At 48.1% G+C, this 15579-nt stretch overlaps 6 protein-coding genes across 6 annotated transcripts; 2 read left to right on the top strand and 4 right to left on the bottom strand.

The window, feature by feature from the left end:
* Positions 1 to 1487: 1487 nt before the first annotated feature.
* On the top strand, positions 1488 to 2049 carry B0J16DRAFT_414296 (uncharacterized protein; the record flags this gene model as incomplete). The annotated part of the gene is made up of 2 exons (XM_046133435.1): positions 1488 to 1858; positions 1915 to 2049. The coding sequence occupies exons 1-2, from the start codon at positions 1565 to 1567 to the stop codon at positions 2047 to 2049; spliced, it is 429 nt and encodes a 142-aa protein (XP_045982490.1). The 5' UTR covers positions 1488 to 1564.
* Positions 2050 to 2401: 352 nt separating this feature from the next.
* Positions 2402 to 3584, bottom strand: B0J16DRAFT_122982 (uncharacterized protein). The gene is made up of 2 exons (XM_046121628.1): positions 2705 to 3584; positions 2402 to 2642 (listed from the first exon to the last, which is right to left on the bottom strand). Exons 1-2 carry the CDS (start codon positions 3444 to 3446, stop codon positions 2548 to 2550), a joined length of 837 nt encoding a protein of 278 aa, XP_045982489.1. The 5' UTR covers positions 3447 to 3584; the 3' UTR covers positions 2402 to 2547.
* Positions 3585 to 3723: 139 nt separating this feature from the next.
* B0J16DRAFT_383915 (uncharacterized protein) lies at positions 3724 to 5580 on the bottom strand (the record flags this gene model as incomplete). The annotated part of the gene is made up of 3 exons (XM_046131375.1): positions 3724 to 4576; positions 4629 to 4744; positions 4795 to 5580. The coding sequence occupies 3 exons, from the start codon at positions 5578 to 5580 to the stop codon at positions 3724 to 3726; spliced, it is 1755 nt and encodes a 584-aa protein (XP_045982488.1).
* Positions 5581 to 5760: 180 nt separating this feature from the next.
* B0J16DRAFT_286359 (FAD dependent oxidoreductase-domain-containing protein) lies at positions 5761 to 9993 on the bottom strand. Its single transcript, XM_046124092.1, has 10 exons — positions 9915 to 9993; positions 9725 to 9856; positions 9604 to 9678; positions 9415 to 9555; positions 9046 to 9362; positions 8083 to 8981; positions 7718 to 8036; positions 7163 to 7317; positions 6122 to 7107; positions 5761 to 6075 (listed from the first exon to the last, which is right to left on the bottom strand). The coding sequence occupies exons 1-10, from the start codon at positions 9950 to 9952 to the stop codon at positions 5859 to 5861; spliced, it is 3279 nt and encodes a 1092-aa protein (XP_045982487.1). The 5' UTR covers positions 9953 to 9993; the 3' UTR covers positions 5761 to 5858.
* A 357-nt stretch (positions 9994 to 10350) lies between these two features.
* On the top strand, positions 10351 to 13310 carry B0J16DRAFT_371752 (amidase signature domain-containing protein). Its single transcript, XM_046130428.1, has 6 exons — positions 10351 to 10996; positions 11046 to 11297; positions 11400 to 11849; positions 11901 to 12002; positions 12052 to 12845; positions 12898 to 13310. Exons 1-6 carry the CDS (start codon positions 10486 to 10488, stop codon positions 13060 to 13062), a joined length of 2274 nt encoding a protein of 757 aa, XP_045982486.1. The 5' UTR covers positions 10351 to 10485; the 3' UTR covers positions 13063 to 13310.
* Positions 13311 to 13347: 37 nt separating this feature from the next.
* B0J16DRAFT_371751 (general substrate transporter) lies at positions 13348 to 15368 on the bottom strand. The gene is made up of 4 exons (XM_046130427.1): positions 15273 to 15368; positions 14984 to 15215; positions 13683 to 14929; positions 13348 to 13626 (listed from the first exon to the last, which is right to left on the bottom strand). Exons 1-4 carry the CDS (start codon positions 15300 to 15302, stop codon positions 13492 to 13494), a joined length of 1644 nt encoding a protein of 547 aa, XP_045982485.1. The 5' UTR covers positions 15303 to 15368; the 3' UTR covers positions 13348 to 13491.
* Positions 15369 to 15579: the final 211 nt, after the last annotated feature.

Raw genomic sequence — 15579 nt, 5'->3', positions numbered from 1 at the left:
TGGTCACTTTTTTTTCTTTTTCTTTTGTTCGCTCCTTCCATTCCTGCGCTGACGTAGCAAATGGCCAATCGTATCTCGTGCTCAAGCCGTACGTAAGCAAGCAATCATCCGTTTTTGTCCGCCTAGGCGATTGGGCTGTCCCAACAAACCGTGAAGATTGTCGACGTGAAGAAACAACAAAACAAGCCGGTCTAGGCCGGTCCTGCCTTTGGAGAGTGGATCGAAAGATCTCAGCTATTTCTCGGAGGAGGCGAAATTAACCAACGACAGTTTCCACCGTCACATCCACCCTCTTCAATTGAGTCCTTCCATGACGCTACCGCTTGCCGTAAAACGATTACCCTACAGTCAAACCTATTTTTCTCAAAAGCCAGGAAAACCCCAGCAATAAGACTTTCCTGGCATTCGTGTTATTGTGAGGTAGCAGGCGATTGTATTTGAGGCGTAGATTAAATTTTCCGTGGCTTAGGATATGAGCTTCTGGCAGTAATTGAGGATTGGTCGCGGTAATTGTCGCGCGTCTGTCACGAGATCATTCATTCCAATAAAAATCCCTCTCACTGAAAATAGTTCATCCCGTCGCGTTAGCTAACCGATAGGAAACCTCTAAACACTTTCAATTTATACTTAACAATAACTAAGTATACTTTTTATTTTTATTTTTATTAATAACAATAACAAGTCTCCATAAGGGAAGCGAGAAAGTCACAATAGAATTCAGATATGGTATTCAGGTATAGTCCTATAAAACTTCAAAGAATAAGACCTACTACATTGCTACGCTGCTTTTTGTTTACTTGGAGGTAACACTAAATAGACGATGGAACATCCTAAGTCCGGGCGATCGGTCGTGGGAATATCTTGTTTGAAATATTGATTGTTTACAAGCAGAGACCATGTGCTGTCAGTAGCAGTTGTGATTAAGTGAAGTCGGACGCTGAGATTGACGTTCGCGCTCGGCCTTCATCAACGCGTCTGGCTAACGGATTTTCCAATATCAATCCCTACTGTCGGCCCCGAAACTATTATTCCTGAAAGGATTGATAAGACCTAGAAATAAATATGCTAACAATCATTATCTAAATTACCAAGTTAGCGACTTCAATGCGAAACCCTCTGAAGGCTCTGTCATCAATGCCAAGCACTGCCACAATTGTTTCTGATTCTACGGTGACTCCCGACAGCTTCGATCCTCCGTTTCACTATTATCCATAAACAATCCTACGTACCTGTTCGCGATGAAGCTTGGACATCTATCGGGCTGGTGTCCCGATCCTCCAGTAGCTAATGGTGGGCACTGACCATATGGGCGGTGCAAAGCACGGGTGGTAGGATGCACCATCTCCACTGAAAGGAACACCAGACGATATTGCAGTTGAGAGATGGAGATATTACACGACTATACCCAAAGACAAAAAAGAGGTATATAAGATACAGAATAAGACGCCCAGTACTTTCTAATCTTCATCAGCTCAACAGTCCATCATTCACTTCACACTCATTACACTTTCAACTCCAACTACTTCACTCTTTCAACTTTTCTACCAACAAATCAACCGCAACAATGGTTTCCTTCAAGTCAATCCTTCTTTTCACCGGCCTCGCCATGGCCGCTCCCACCCCCGAGGCCGAAAAGTCTCTCACCAAGCGCTTCAACGGCGGCTGGTGCGGTGTTCACATCCACCTCTTCCTGGGTGAAAACCCCAAGGGCAGCCACGAGATGAACGTCTTCGTCTACGACGGCAAGCAGCAGATGGTCTGGTCTCAGGAGAGCATCTGGGGTGATGGCCTCCTCATGGCCAAGAGCGAGGGTCTCCCTGCTGAGCTCAACATTAACACATTCGGTAGCAACGCGCTTGTAAGTTAACCTTCAACGATTTCTATTCTGGGCATTTGGCTAACATTTGAACAAAGGCTACTTTCACCTATGGTGATGACCAGTCTTGGGATTCTAAGGAGCAGCCTCGTTGCTCTGTTGGAGCTTGGGATGGCCCTGCTTGGCTTTCTACTACTCAGACTCTTGAGATGGACTGTGGTTTCTCTTGCTAAGCTGGACTTAGCAGTGAGCGTTGAAGGGTGATGGCAGTCGGCGTTTTGATAATGGCCAAGCGATAGCTTTCTAGTTAACTCAAATAAAGGATGTTTTCCTTTTAAAAGCTATAATGTTTCTGATTGTAGAATATGATGTTTCTGTTCATTCTGTGCTATGGTTCCTTTAAAACAAACGCCTATAAATACACATAAAATATTTGTCATGAACTCATAGACATAAACATGACACAAGGACTACCTTCAAAGTCCTTCAACCTGAGTCCTTGAGCATGCTGAAGTACCTGACTAACCCTCGGAGCCAACACCTTGTTTAAAGTGCACGGATGATCCGTAGATCTGCCAGGTACACGCCAAGGCGGCACTGCCAAACCAAGAATCGTTTTCCTCGCCTTCTCTACTGTCCATCCATCGAATGGTTCGTGAGGTCTGGCTGTCGCTAGACCATGGAGCCGCATCTGCTTCATTAAAGAGCCTAGTAGCATACTGCAACACGTTTCAGAGCAACCGGCTACTCCTGTAAGAAGGTCTTGTTGGTAACTGTAAAGATGACCGAAGAGTGTGTTGAGTACGTATTGTCGTTTGTCGTCGACCTTGTCTAGGAAGAATTTGGTAAGCAATGGACAGGAAGAGACTTGGAAGGAGGCCGAGTTACCTAATATTGGTTGTGGTATAGGCAAGTCAACCACATATTCGCCATTATCATATAACAAAAGCATCTTTGTCGCAACCGTAAACAAAGCTTCTTGCCGAAAGACCCAAGAAATAAATAACCAACGCAACGGATCCTCCTTCACGAACTCCTCCGGTTCTCCCAAATAGGTCAGCCATGCCGTCAAAACAAACTCCATTATCTCATGGCAGCCATAATAATCAACAATAATGGCAATATTCGACAAAATCTCCACAGATATTCGCTTCGGCACGTCCCGATGGTGTCCGTGGATAATATCGAGAAGTATGACGAAAGCCTCGGCATCCCACTCCGAGGCTTGGACCTCATAGAGACCTTGCTTATTGAGCTGAGATTCCTTGAATTTGCTTTCCAGCATAGCTCGAAAAACAGGTGAAGCTAGACTCATATGTCTTGACGACACGCGAAACTCAACTTGCGTGTCTTCCAAGGACCCTCTCGGATATTTTTGGTCATTGTCCAGAGTCATCGGCGAGTCGCGCCGTGTCTTGCTCAACTCTCCGGACCCCGCCTCATTTAGGCGCTCGTACTCGGGCTCCGAGTCAGTTTGAATCTCACATTCTCCTCGTTGCGCCGTGTTGGGATTTCGTAAAATGAGTACAGTATCTGCGCGGGTGTCGAAAGTAAACGGCGACGTCTTCATTTTATTGACATGAAAAGAATTTGCTTTGTTTTTGATGATTTGAAATGGTAAGGTTCTCATTGATTGAGGGGAAAGAGCTTGGCTTAGTATGTGACATGCGTCATCTGATCAAGTCCAGTTGGAGTAAGGACCTTCATTACTGTAGTGAGCGTCGAGCATCAGCCACTAGACCCATCGAGGAGGAATTGGAGTTACGCGAATCGCGGTCGGTAATCATAATGATTTGTCTGACTAATGTTAATGCAGAGGACTGTGTACCTAGCTATTTGTCCAGTCCTGTCAAGAATTCTCATCTTGGGGGCGATTGATCACGTATGTCAATTGACTCTCTGTGATGCTACATCGCGAGAATGCGTTGAATGTATGTCCGAGGATCTCGTGTGCCTGTTCTAAAATTCCCGAGATCTAAGATTCGGCACAAAGCCAAGTCGCGATCCGTAACCATTTTTATGTCGTCGCTGCCAAGTGCCCAAAGTAGGAAGTCATGGCAAGCATACGAACCCCATTTGCGCTCATGAAACTTCCATCCTTCATTGATACTAGCCCATAACATCAAGTCTGCCACCAGGCATGTCCATATCAAGGCACTTCTCGAGTAACCATGAACAGTACTGGAGGACGTCTGTGCTGGTAAATGGGCGATACGATCAAGATGTTGGAGCAATGTCCGCAACATATGGACGGGACCATGGAGTGACTCAGATGTGCCGCCCTTTACGAGTCGTAGATAGAACAACCCTGCGATACGTAGAGACATCTGTATGTGTATCTTTGCGTGTTGAACGATGTCTCGTCCGTTGTCAGAAGGACAATCAGAGTCCATAGACGCCGGAGAAAGGTAGTCGCGACTCTCCAAAGCAGCTGTATGCGATTGTATAGGATGGGGAAGGGTTAAAAGCTTGTACTCAATAAAGTGATACTCCTCCATCAGATCAAGAGGATCAAGAAAAACCTTACCACATTGTGATTGTGCATAATTAACCATTCCGACAAAAATGGCCAATGACTTCACAGAATCGCAAAGACAATCCTCATAGTCACTGCATTCTTCGTTGTAGATAGCTGTCTCGACAGCAGCCAACAGGAGGGTGCGCTGACAAGACGGCAAAATATTGGAGGCCCTTTGCTGGAATGAGTTGGAGACTATTTTGGGCGTTGTGAGAAGTTCGCATGCTCCTTTTAGATCCGCTCTAGTGGATGTATGTCAGCTTGGGCGAACAAGGATACGTGAGACGGACGTACTTCGCTATCAAGAGCTGAACGGGTGTCGGGAGATACTCAAGACCCCCAGATAGGTCCACCAATTGCTTCAAACCCTTTAGGTGGGTGTACCAGTCACTGTAAAGACCGAGGTATGACTAATGCTGAGTGTCAGCTTGATAGAGAAGCCCGTGACAATGGGACGTACCGCCAAGAGGGCCAGGTTTGCAATGGACTGGATCAATACAACCGTCTCATCTAAAGACCTCTGTCTCAGACCCACTAGACTATTGACCAGACGACACAACGTTGCGGAATGAGAAGCTAGCCCTGCATGGGGTGCCTTTTCATTCTTGATTAACAGAAACAACGCGCCCATGCTTAATGTACACCGAAGTGTCAATGGCTGCAGCATAAGTCTCTCAAATCGAGACTGATCCATTGCCAAGGGCTGCCACGCGACGATACGTAGTTGCTCAAGGGGGTATTGCCTTATGGGGCATGAGAAGAGGTAAGCATGAAAACATTGCTTGCCTTCATCAGGGATACCTGGGGGTAGTCCATGCAGAGCCCAATCTGGAATGACTGGACCTGTGGGCGAGGGGAGGTAATTGTTCTGCATTTCATTTTCCCTGGCCCAGTACTTGATAAGTTCGAATGAGAATGAGATATTAGTGTCTAAGTCAATGACATCCTGGTAGGGGACTACTGCAGAGCCACAGGCCCGAGAGCTTTGACGGGATTTCGGAGCTATTCTTTTGTGACTACCTTTCTGGACAGCCCGGAGATCACTGTTTCTGATTGGCTTTGACGTAGTCCGGCTCTGTAGCTTCTTCTGTGGCTTAAACCGTATGCCGGAGGTAGATGAATTTGTATAACAGGCCGCTTTGACGGTCGTGGTGGTCGTAGTATTAACGAACGAGGTGCCACGATGTTTCTGTCTCTGCACCAACACATTGAGACGTGCCTTACTGGGCTTTGACGTTGCATCCATAGTGATCTGATCGGCGATAAAAGGTAACACGAGAAATGGATAAAAAGTGCTTTGTTGTGACAATGGCATGTATCACATAAGGAAAATGCAGAAAGGAAAGATGACAGGCTTGGATAAGTATCGCACGTCGCATCTTGGCAGACAGTCAGCACTAAGCGAATTTCCGTTTTGAGTAATTTTGATGTGATTGGTTCTCCTTTGAAGGATTCGAGCAAATGCTGGGATAATGACAAGGATTAAGCCAGGATGCTCATCTCTAACAGCGGTAAATGCAACTACTACAACTTCGACCTTTCCTCCCCGTCCAATCTTGCTTTCTCTGCAGCATTTAGTTCTCGCCTAGCAGGACCCCCGCGACTGCCATCACCCAAGAACGTGTCCTGACGATGCTCGTACTCAGTATGAAAGCGCCACTTCTCTGCCAAATGACTGGGGAGAGTCTTCTTGATAGCCGCTGTCATGCATTCGCCTAGAACAGGAAGGAATTTGAACGCACTACAAAGGTCAGACTGGTTCTTCTCAGCTTCGAATCTTGACTTACTGTCCACTTCCACCTCCGCCGACGAAAAGGTTCTTGTAATCCGGATGGTAGTCCATGATGAAGTCACCAGTAGGTGTATCAGTGTACCAACACAGCGCAGCCCTCTCTAGTTTCCGATCTCCAAGCTCGGGTAAGATCTCACGTAGTCCATCTCGAAGACGTTGCTCAGCATCAGCTGGGACAAAGTTCTTGCGCTCCCGTGATACCGGAGGCGGGACTGAGATGTTGGACTTGACGTTGTTGTTATCGCCCTTCGACGGTGCTCGAGTATATCCCCAACCATGGACGGCAAACTTGAGCATCTTGGTATCCTCATGAGGAGGAAAATTAAACCACCCAGTAGAGTAGTTCACGTAGATAGGAAGATCCTTGTACTTGATCATCTCATCGTCTGTCAAGCGAAGAAAACCCAATGCTTGAGCTGTGGAAAGGGTCGAGTTGTATGTAGGGACTAGACCGGAGGACCAAGCGCCTGTTGCAAGAATAAAGTGGTCTCCGGTGATCGGAGTACCCCCAAGTGTGCGAACACTCTTAATGACACCCTCGGCGTCACTGTCAAAACCAACAACAGTCCCGGCTCGGCCGGAAATGAAAGAGATACCAAGCTCAAGGCACTCATCGCGTAGTTGCTTAATAGCCTTGTTAGCATCAGCCCAACCACCAGACTTGTTATGATAGCCCTCCCAATTTGGCTGAGCAAGGTCTCCGGTCAGAATGGGAAACATTTGCTTCGCAGCCGCTGCATCGGGAAGTATAGTATAAGGTAGATTTCGCTCCTCAAGTCGAGCTCTCGTCTTATCCGTCCATGATTTCTCCGCAGTCTTTCGCGAACCAGCGATGATGTAATCGGTTGGATAGAAGATACCCTTGTACTTGGGATTTTGCGACCATCTTTGGTAGGCTTTGTATGCAAGAGAGCAGTAGTCGCCGTCGCCATAGTCAAACCGGATTATCCGAGAGATATCTGAGCTCGAACCATCAGGAACCTGTCACATCAATTAGCATTTTGGACCAGTAGCCAATGAAGAACGGGGTGCTGACCGGGGGCATATGCCTGTCAATCACAGTGATATTCTTGTGACCTTCCAAGACGAGCTGCTTGGCGGTTGTTAAACCAAAAAGGCCTGCGCCAATAATTACGATTTTGCTGTTAGGATCCATAATGTCTATAATGGGAGAATATCTTGGTGAGATTACTTTTATGCTAGAGCGATGGATTGCACATTATTTATGAACTTAAAGCTTTGATGGGCCCGGATCTTGGATGGACGGACGAATAGAAAAGTGGTCATCACCCGTGCACGTGGGCGGATCCTGTGATTAGCTTCTTGACATTTCATGCCCACACCGCAGGGTATCAGAAGAATTAACCGCCAAAAGCATAAGAGACGAAATAATTTAATCATCTTTTGCCAGCTTAGGCTAGTATCTAGGCTACTTTATTTCTGTAGCCTAAGTCTTAGAGGATGTTTCTTCTGTTGCCCACCTAGCTACACCTATTCCAAGGGCTTTAACCAGTGGCAAAAAGAGATAAGATACTCGTATAGATTGGGTTAACGTATAGCTAATGTGTTTCATCCAAAGTTGGCAGGAAACTAGCAAAAACATCATCTAGGTTGATATGTTCCAAAGCCCCGATGTCCAATGAAAATGGATCGTACAAGTCGCCAATCTGATGAGACTGTTCAACTTGGCTTTCTACCAGCGGCTGGATATAATGTGTCGAAACCCTTATAGTACCATCTTGGAAGCGATTAGGGCCGTGGTTATGTGGCAATGAAGGTGTCATTTGACTTATCTTGGGATCGACTAATGCCCAGAATAGAGAGGGATGGAAGACGATCGATACGCCTTTTGCACTTGGAGATTGGGGGTTATTCTCCGCTGTGGTGTTCAAGCTGTTCAGTAGTTCAAGCTGCGAGATGTCAGATTAGTGCTCGCATCAACAATCTCGAACTTACTTTATGTGCAATATGGGGCCATGTTGCTGAAAGCCTCTCCAGAAATCCCTTGCACCAGGTCAAGTCATCTCTCGCTTTCTGAGCAATCTTCGGATCAATGGCACACTGGAATAGCCACGGTATGGTTGCAACAACAGCCACCAAGTGCCCAACAAGAGGGTCGTATATGCCAAAGTTCTGCTCTTCGCAGAAACGCAGAAACTTGAAGACCCAGGCGGAGTGATACATAGCAAGATCGACAGTCTGCTGGAGGAATTGCCGTGGCGGAAGTCCGTGTAAACGGTCCCTCATAGCCACAAGGTGAACGAATGGGTGATTTACGATTGCAGTCGTAGCGTGGGATGTAACTTGCTGCAGAACCCACGGTATCCAATACTCACGCCGCTCGATGAGTTCGGACGACTGGCGTTTGGTAAAGTGGACACTTCGTAGGAGATGTATGTGCGGCGTCTTAGCATCGTACTCGTAAAGCTGAGCGCAGAGTTCATAATGCATCGATCCAGGGGACCAAGCAGTCTGTGCTTTACCGATACGAATTTGATGCATGTATGATGACATATGGCCCCAGATCCCTAGGATCTTGATATAATATGCGGTTATTCCCAAGTCCTCCGCTGCCTCGTCTGAGTAAAGATCAGATGGGTATTCACCATCTGTGATGGGTGGTAAAGACGGCGGTATGGGGGCACTCGCTGGGTATTTGGGTTGATCATCGTCGTGCACAGAAGTGCGCTCCTGCGGCATAAAAGTCTGTTCCAGAAGAAACACAGTCCAATGGCAGCGCAGAGAGGCTTCAGGATCTGTCGATGACTCGATGAATACTTGCTGTGAGATCTTGCGTAGAGCCTCAAGGCGAGAAAGGGTGCCGATGGTCATCCAGGCTCGACCTGGCTTACAGGCTTGACACTGAAGTGAGCCTTTGCACGTACTTCTCGTATTAAGCATGGCTTTATATGGACTTACCTGCGACGTCAACCAAAACAAGTAAGCAAAGAGCCTGAACAACTTCCAGCTTTGGGATGCCCTGGGAGGCAATGGATGTAACTGTCTGCTGCGCTGAAGATGCGTAGTGCTCTACAGCTTGGAGCTCTTGACCTCGATAGAAGTCATGTGTACTATATCGTACAGTCAGAGCAAGAAAGCTCTCGAAAAGAAATCGAGGAGCCGAAGCAAGGTATCGTTTCAAGTCGGGAAGCTTAAAGAGTTGCAGTGGTTGAAGATGATGTCTGATGCGATATATGTCGATAAGGTGATCGAGAACATCAGACGGAGGGTGCGGACTTGAGAGTTAGCTGATGCTGACGATGCCCGCGTTGGAAGGCTATGACATACTTTGTGGTACTGAATGTTGTTTCGGCGATGGTCTCCGACATCATACCAGGGCTGGCACTTCCAATCTCATCGAGCAAGCCCATCGAGGCAGCTCTCATGGATGTACCGGGAGACGACGAGGAAGCGATTTCTGTTTGTGGCCTTAAAAGTCAGGGTCTGAATGTTCCATGAGAACTACTATGGACATACTGCAGCAGCTGATAGATATTCTTGACATGCGACTCCAAGGCTTGGAAACGGCCATGCAGGTCAGTCTTATTGGCACTAATAAGGTCAGTAATCTTCATACCCTACTCTTGGATATACCTGCCTTTTTGAGACCCTGTTGCTTCTTCTTGCAGGTGTTCTCGTTGGCTCAATCTCTCTATAAGTGCATGTTTGGTTCAGCCGACGACAGAACGAGCATATCGGCTGTTCTCCAGGGCACTTGGTCTTCTTTCTCCTTCATTCAAAAGTTCAGCCTAGAATTCGAACAATTGTATATAGCCTTATGGACTTACCGGCATGGTTCACATGCTTGCTTACTTCGTGCTTCCATGGCTTGTTTCTGGAGGTATTATTGGATGACCCAGAAAGAGGATGAAGATGACTGTGATTGGAGATGTGAGATGAAAATGGGGACGGAAGCGGATGTGAGAGTTCTCGGAGCCGGTAAGCACGTGAACGGAAGTGCTCGCTAACCTCGACAAGTTTAGCGGCTTTAGCATGCCCAGCTCAGCGCAGAGGTTGAGTATCGTGTATTCTGCTCTGCGAAAGCAGTATTCGCCGAGTTGCTTCAAGTGTCTTCAATTGGCGTTTCAATTGTCCAATCATATCGAGTATTATATCATAGAATGGGTAGGGAACTGAATGATAATGCTGGACGCCACTATAGGAAGACCAATAATCCCAGTCTTCTGCTGCAGCACCCTCCACATGCCAAACCAACAGTCAAAACGTCACCAAGCATTGGATTGTAACGTTAACTGCACAGCCTGACTTTGACGATATAAATTGAGTGAGGGGTTGAAGTATCAGTCTGTTAACCTAGAATTGACTTCAACTTCATCCTTATTGTCGCTTCCATCAACAATGCCTACAGCTCATGCCATCTACCCAAGCCTGCGGGACAAGACAGTGCTCATTACAGGCGGCGCAGAAGGCATAGGCGCTGCTACAGTGGAGCTCTTCACACTCCAGGGCTCCCAGGTCATTTTTCTCGACATTGCCGAAGAGTCAGCCCAAAAGACAATTGATCGGGCTGTCGCTCGAGCCAAAGACAGCAATACGGAAGCCAAATCGCCCATTTTTTACAAGTGCAGCGTCGCAAATCTACCAGAATTGCAGGAGACTGTGAAGAATGTCCAGTCAAAACATGGTGCGATACATGTTTTGGTGAACAATGCGGCAGCCGCTGGGAATAGAGCCAGGCTCGTCACGGAGAATGTTACGGGGGATGATTGGGACTTTAATGTTAACACTAATCTTCGACATGTCTTCTTCCTCACTCAAGCTGTGATACCAGCTATGAGAGAGGCGCAAAGTGGGAGTATCATCAATCTTGGTTCAATCACCTGGCGCATTCCCGCACAAGGCACACCAGGTAATGCCAGCACCCCTCTTCACGGCACTCAATCGCTAACATACCCAAGTCTACGGCGCCTGCAAAGCGGCTATTATGGGCCTCACTCGTGTCCAAAGCAAAGAATTCGGCAAGTACAACATACGAATCAACAGCGTCATGCCGGGCGCTATCGCGACGCAACGACAGAGAGACGAGGTCCTTACGCCCGAGTACCGGGAGGAGGTGATGCGGGGCCAGAGCTTACAACGGGACTTAGAGCCAGAGGAGGTCGCTAAGGTCATTGTGTTTTTGGGCAGTGATGAAGCTAGTGCTGTTACAGGTAGCTCTTATGTCGTTGATGGAGGATGGTGCAGTGATCCCTGAGCAACTTTTACCAAGCTCGGATTATCTTATGACTTAATTGTTGGTGGTTCTGTAGTAGAATGTTCATTCAATGGCAAAGTTCCTGATTTCATAGCCGAACCCCTCTTAGTGGACCTGAGCCAGTGTAACAAAGAAAGCGGGGAAGCTCAGAGCGACAACTACCTATGCCAAAGTAGCCCGGACGCTCAATCAATTCAGCTTCATCGGCATCGATATATAGAAGCTCAAGAGGCCAAGAAGATGGATAAAGAAACAGACACGGTGCCCCGGTCTTGGTCAGCTACTGAAGCTCTGCAGAAGCTCCGATCTCGCGAGCTTACGATTGAACAGTACGCAGCCTCACTTCTTGAGCGGATAAAGCAACGCGACGACCATGTCAAGGCGTGGGCGTACCTCAATCCCGAAACTGTGCTGGAACAAGCCAGAGCTCTGGATAAAGTTCCATTTGAACAGCGTGGACCGTTGCATGGTCTGCCAGTCGGGATCAAGGACATTATCTTGACCAAGGGTAAGAACTAGCAAATATGGCAGAAGTATGGTGTTGTTGACGTTCTTGTAGATATGCCAACTGGGCATGGGTCCAAGATATACAAAAACGACCATCCCGAAATTGATGCTGGCTCTGTAATGGTCCTTCGGCATGCAGGATGCCTCATCTTTGGTAGGCGTTCACCCTCAAATCTTCAAGTAGTCCGCTCACAGCCTCGCAGGTAAGACAACCACAACAGAGTTTGCTTTCTCTTTCATTGGCCCAGCTACTCGCAACGCTCATAGCGTCAATCACACGCCAGGAGGTTCTTCTGCTGGATCTGCTGCAGCAGTAGCCGATTTCCAGATCCCTATAGCATTAGGATCACAGACCAAAGGCTCCATCGTTCGACCAGCTGCGTTCAATGGTGTTTATGGCTTTAAACCTACCTGGCAGTCAATTACGCGCGAGGGACAGAAGTTTTGTTCTCCTAGCGTTGATACGATCGGCTTCTTCGCACGTAGTGTTGCGGATTTTGAACTATTGGCCGATGCCTTTGCTGTAAATGATTGGGAAGAGTCTTCCTTCAGCGAAGTCAAGGGGGCTAGATTTGCTATCTGTAAGCCAGTTCACTGGGATATGGCTGGCGAAGGAACCATAGCTGCGATGGAGAAAGCTATTGAGCTACTGCGAGCTCATGGTGCCCAAGTTGAAGAACTCGATCTCGGTCCTGACTTTGAGAAAGTTGTGGAGTGGCACAATCTAATTGTAAAACTCGAAGGCGCGACAAGCCTCGTGCCCGAGTACCTACAAGCCAAAGAGCAGATGGACCCAACATTGGCCAAGGGAGTGGAGGAAAGAAGAAGAATTTCTCGCAAGGCCCAGTTGGAGGCATATGATGGACTCGCATCCTTACGACCTCGCTTTGACAAGATTGCGGATGAGTATGTAGCCGTCCTTGCGCCAAGTGTGCTCGATGAAGCACCGCAGGGACTGGGTAATACCGGTGATCCGGTGTTTGCATCTCCTTGGACTGTAAGTGAATGTGAACTCAACACGCCCCCGAAACCTTTGCTGACTACTATAGGCTTTACATGTACCAGTGGTGAACATCCCTGGATTTCAAGGTAAGAACGATATGCCCGTTGGCGTTTCGCTTGTTGCGGCGAGACTTCGTGATCGACATTTGCTCAAAGTGTGCGAGGCTGTTGGTAGCATCTTCGAGAAAGAAGGTGGGTGGAATCGCGGGTAGTCTAAACAGTCAAATTCAACTATATAGCCAGTTTCGATAGAAATTTTATGAAAAGAGCATGCCGTGAAAGCTAAGGTACGGCTGAATAGCGAAGCTAGATATGAAGGCCAAGTTTGGAACACCGTATTGCACTTCGTTAAGAGACTAAAGAGTATTTGCGGGATAGCCTACAGCAAGATAATAAGACTATTACTGTAATATACTCATATCTCCATATGAGGAAGAAGCACAGGGAAGTTAGGCTCAAGATTGTATTATTATTCACAAAGAGTGTAGTATTAAGATCCAACATCTGAGCACACAATCTTGTTATAGGTTGCTGACATCCTCCACCATCCAATCTGAACTTCAACTCTCACAACTTCGAAGGGGCATCTGAGTCCCCGTGGTATCCAAGCATATGCAAATGCAAATCAAGACGTAAAAGGCTTAAGCAGCAGAGGGCGAAGCAGTCGCAGGCTCGATGTGGACAATGTTGGCGTTGGCATCAGCCTCAAAGACCTTCTTCTGCTTGGAAGCCTTGACAGGGCTGGGAGAAGAGAAGATAAAGTCAAGTTCCTCGAGCTATAGAAATATCGATTAGCAAAGTTCACAGTGAGAGGATATTCGTGGTAACTTACAGTTCGGTTCTTGGTCTCGGGGACAAGGAAGTAAAGAATGATGGACTGGATGACACACCAGATGCAGAAGACAATGTAGGTCTTCCAGGCAATGTTCTTCAGAGCGACGGGGATACCGAACTGCATGACAAGCATAGCAGCGTTGGTGAAGAGAGAGCTGAAGGCCATACCCTTGGCTCGCATCTCGTAGCTGAGAACCTCGACGGGGTAGAGAGCCTGGAGGGGAGTCCAGCCAACAGAGTAGAAGATCTGGAAGAGGTAGACCCAGGCCAGGATAGCCTTGCTGACTGGGGGAGTAACAGCATCAATCTGTTCCTTGTTGTCAAGATCGGTGATGTTGGCAATGGAGGCAGGGACAGTAACACCAATCCAGCAGAAAGCACAGACAACGTTGACGATGAGAAGCATGGGACGACGACCGACAGTGTCAGTGAATGTGGCACCGAGGGCGGCAAAGGCGATCTGAACAGCGTTCATTCCCATGGCGACATCGTTTTGCTGGCGACCGTCCTTGATACCAGCAGTGTCGAGGAAAGCGCTGAGGTAGTAAGAGACGATACTGTTACCAGCCCACTGACCGAAGAGAGAGACGAGACAGTTGCAGGTGAGACGGTAGAAGGAAGCACGGGTGGCGAAGAGAGCACGGTAGTCCCACCATCGCTTGTCACTACCGTCCAGCTCAAGATGCTCCTCGTACTCGTGGAGCTGGAGCTTGACCCACTCACTCTCAGGGTTACCGTGACCGTGGAGTCTGGTGAGGTTCTCCTTGGCAAGCTGCTGCTTTCCGTGGGTGTACAGCCATCGAGGAGACTCGGGGAGAAGCATGGCGCAGAAGCCAATGACACAAGGGAACATGAGCTGAAGACCAACAGGGATCATCCAAGAGGCGTTGCTTCCCTGGTAGTTCCAGCCACCACGGACAGCACTGCTAGCAACAAGGGCACCGACGGGCCACATGACGTTGTAGAGACCAGTGATGATACCACGGTGGGCGGGGTGGGAGACTTCGACGACGTAGGTAGGACCGGCAGCGGCGGCGATGGAGACACCGAAACCGAGGAAGAAGCGACCAGCCATGAACTGTCCAACGCTGGCGTTTGTGTAGCAAGCGAGCTGAATAACGACACCGACGATGATGATCCAAGCTCCGATGGTCATACCAGCACGGCGACCCCAAGTATCGATACTGGGTCCAACAAGAGGGATAGCGACGACGGAACCGATTTGATACATAGAAGTGACGATACCTATCACATGTCAGCATTGGAGCCAAGGCAAATGGCTGGATTGGGAAGACATACCAGCTTCAATACCCTTGTTGTCGACACCAAAGAACGCCTTGAAGTCGTCGGTAGAGAGGAGAGTTCCGAAAAGCGAACCATCGTAACCGTTGGCAGTAGAGCAGCAGAAGGCGACCATGCTGGCGAAGATGAGAAGAGGAGCGGCGATCTTGGGCGGGGGCTCCTTGATCATAGCCTGCTGGAAGGCTTCATCTCCAATGGCCGTCTTGACAATGACGACTTCATGCTTGGGCTAAGTTAAAGTGTTAGCGATGCTCAATTGAGCTGTTTGGTGGAGGTAAAGACGTACGTCCTTCTCGTTGATGGAGTCAACCGCCATGATGATAATGTTTCAGCGCTGGAGCTGTGGACTGTCGAGCTGATTGTTTGGTTGCTTACTTGGCTGATGGTCTGGGCTGGAAACAAAACTTCTTGAATTCGAGATGGAATGGGGATATATATAAAAACTTCAAGACAGCTGCGACGTTCTAGGGTGGTGATGGTTTAGCTGTGTCAAGCTCCGTGCCACTACTGCATATGGGATGGTGGATGGAACGCGGTCTCCGCATCCGACACAACCACAGAGATCTCAAACAGGCCAGTCCCTTCGCTGGTGA

Source organism: Fusarium flagelliforme (genome assembly GCF_020744385.1).
Source record: "Fusarium flagelliforme strain FIESC 12 MPI-CAGE-AA-0113 chromosome Unknown B0J16scaffold_4, whole genome shotgun sequence".
NCBI classification, from domain to species: domain Eukaryota; kingdom Fungi; phylum Ascomycota; class Sordariomycetes; order Hypocreales; family Nectriaceae; genus Fusarium; species Fusarium flagelliforme.
This window is presented reverse-complemented; position numbering and strand designations above follow the sequence as displayed.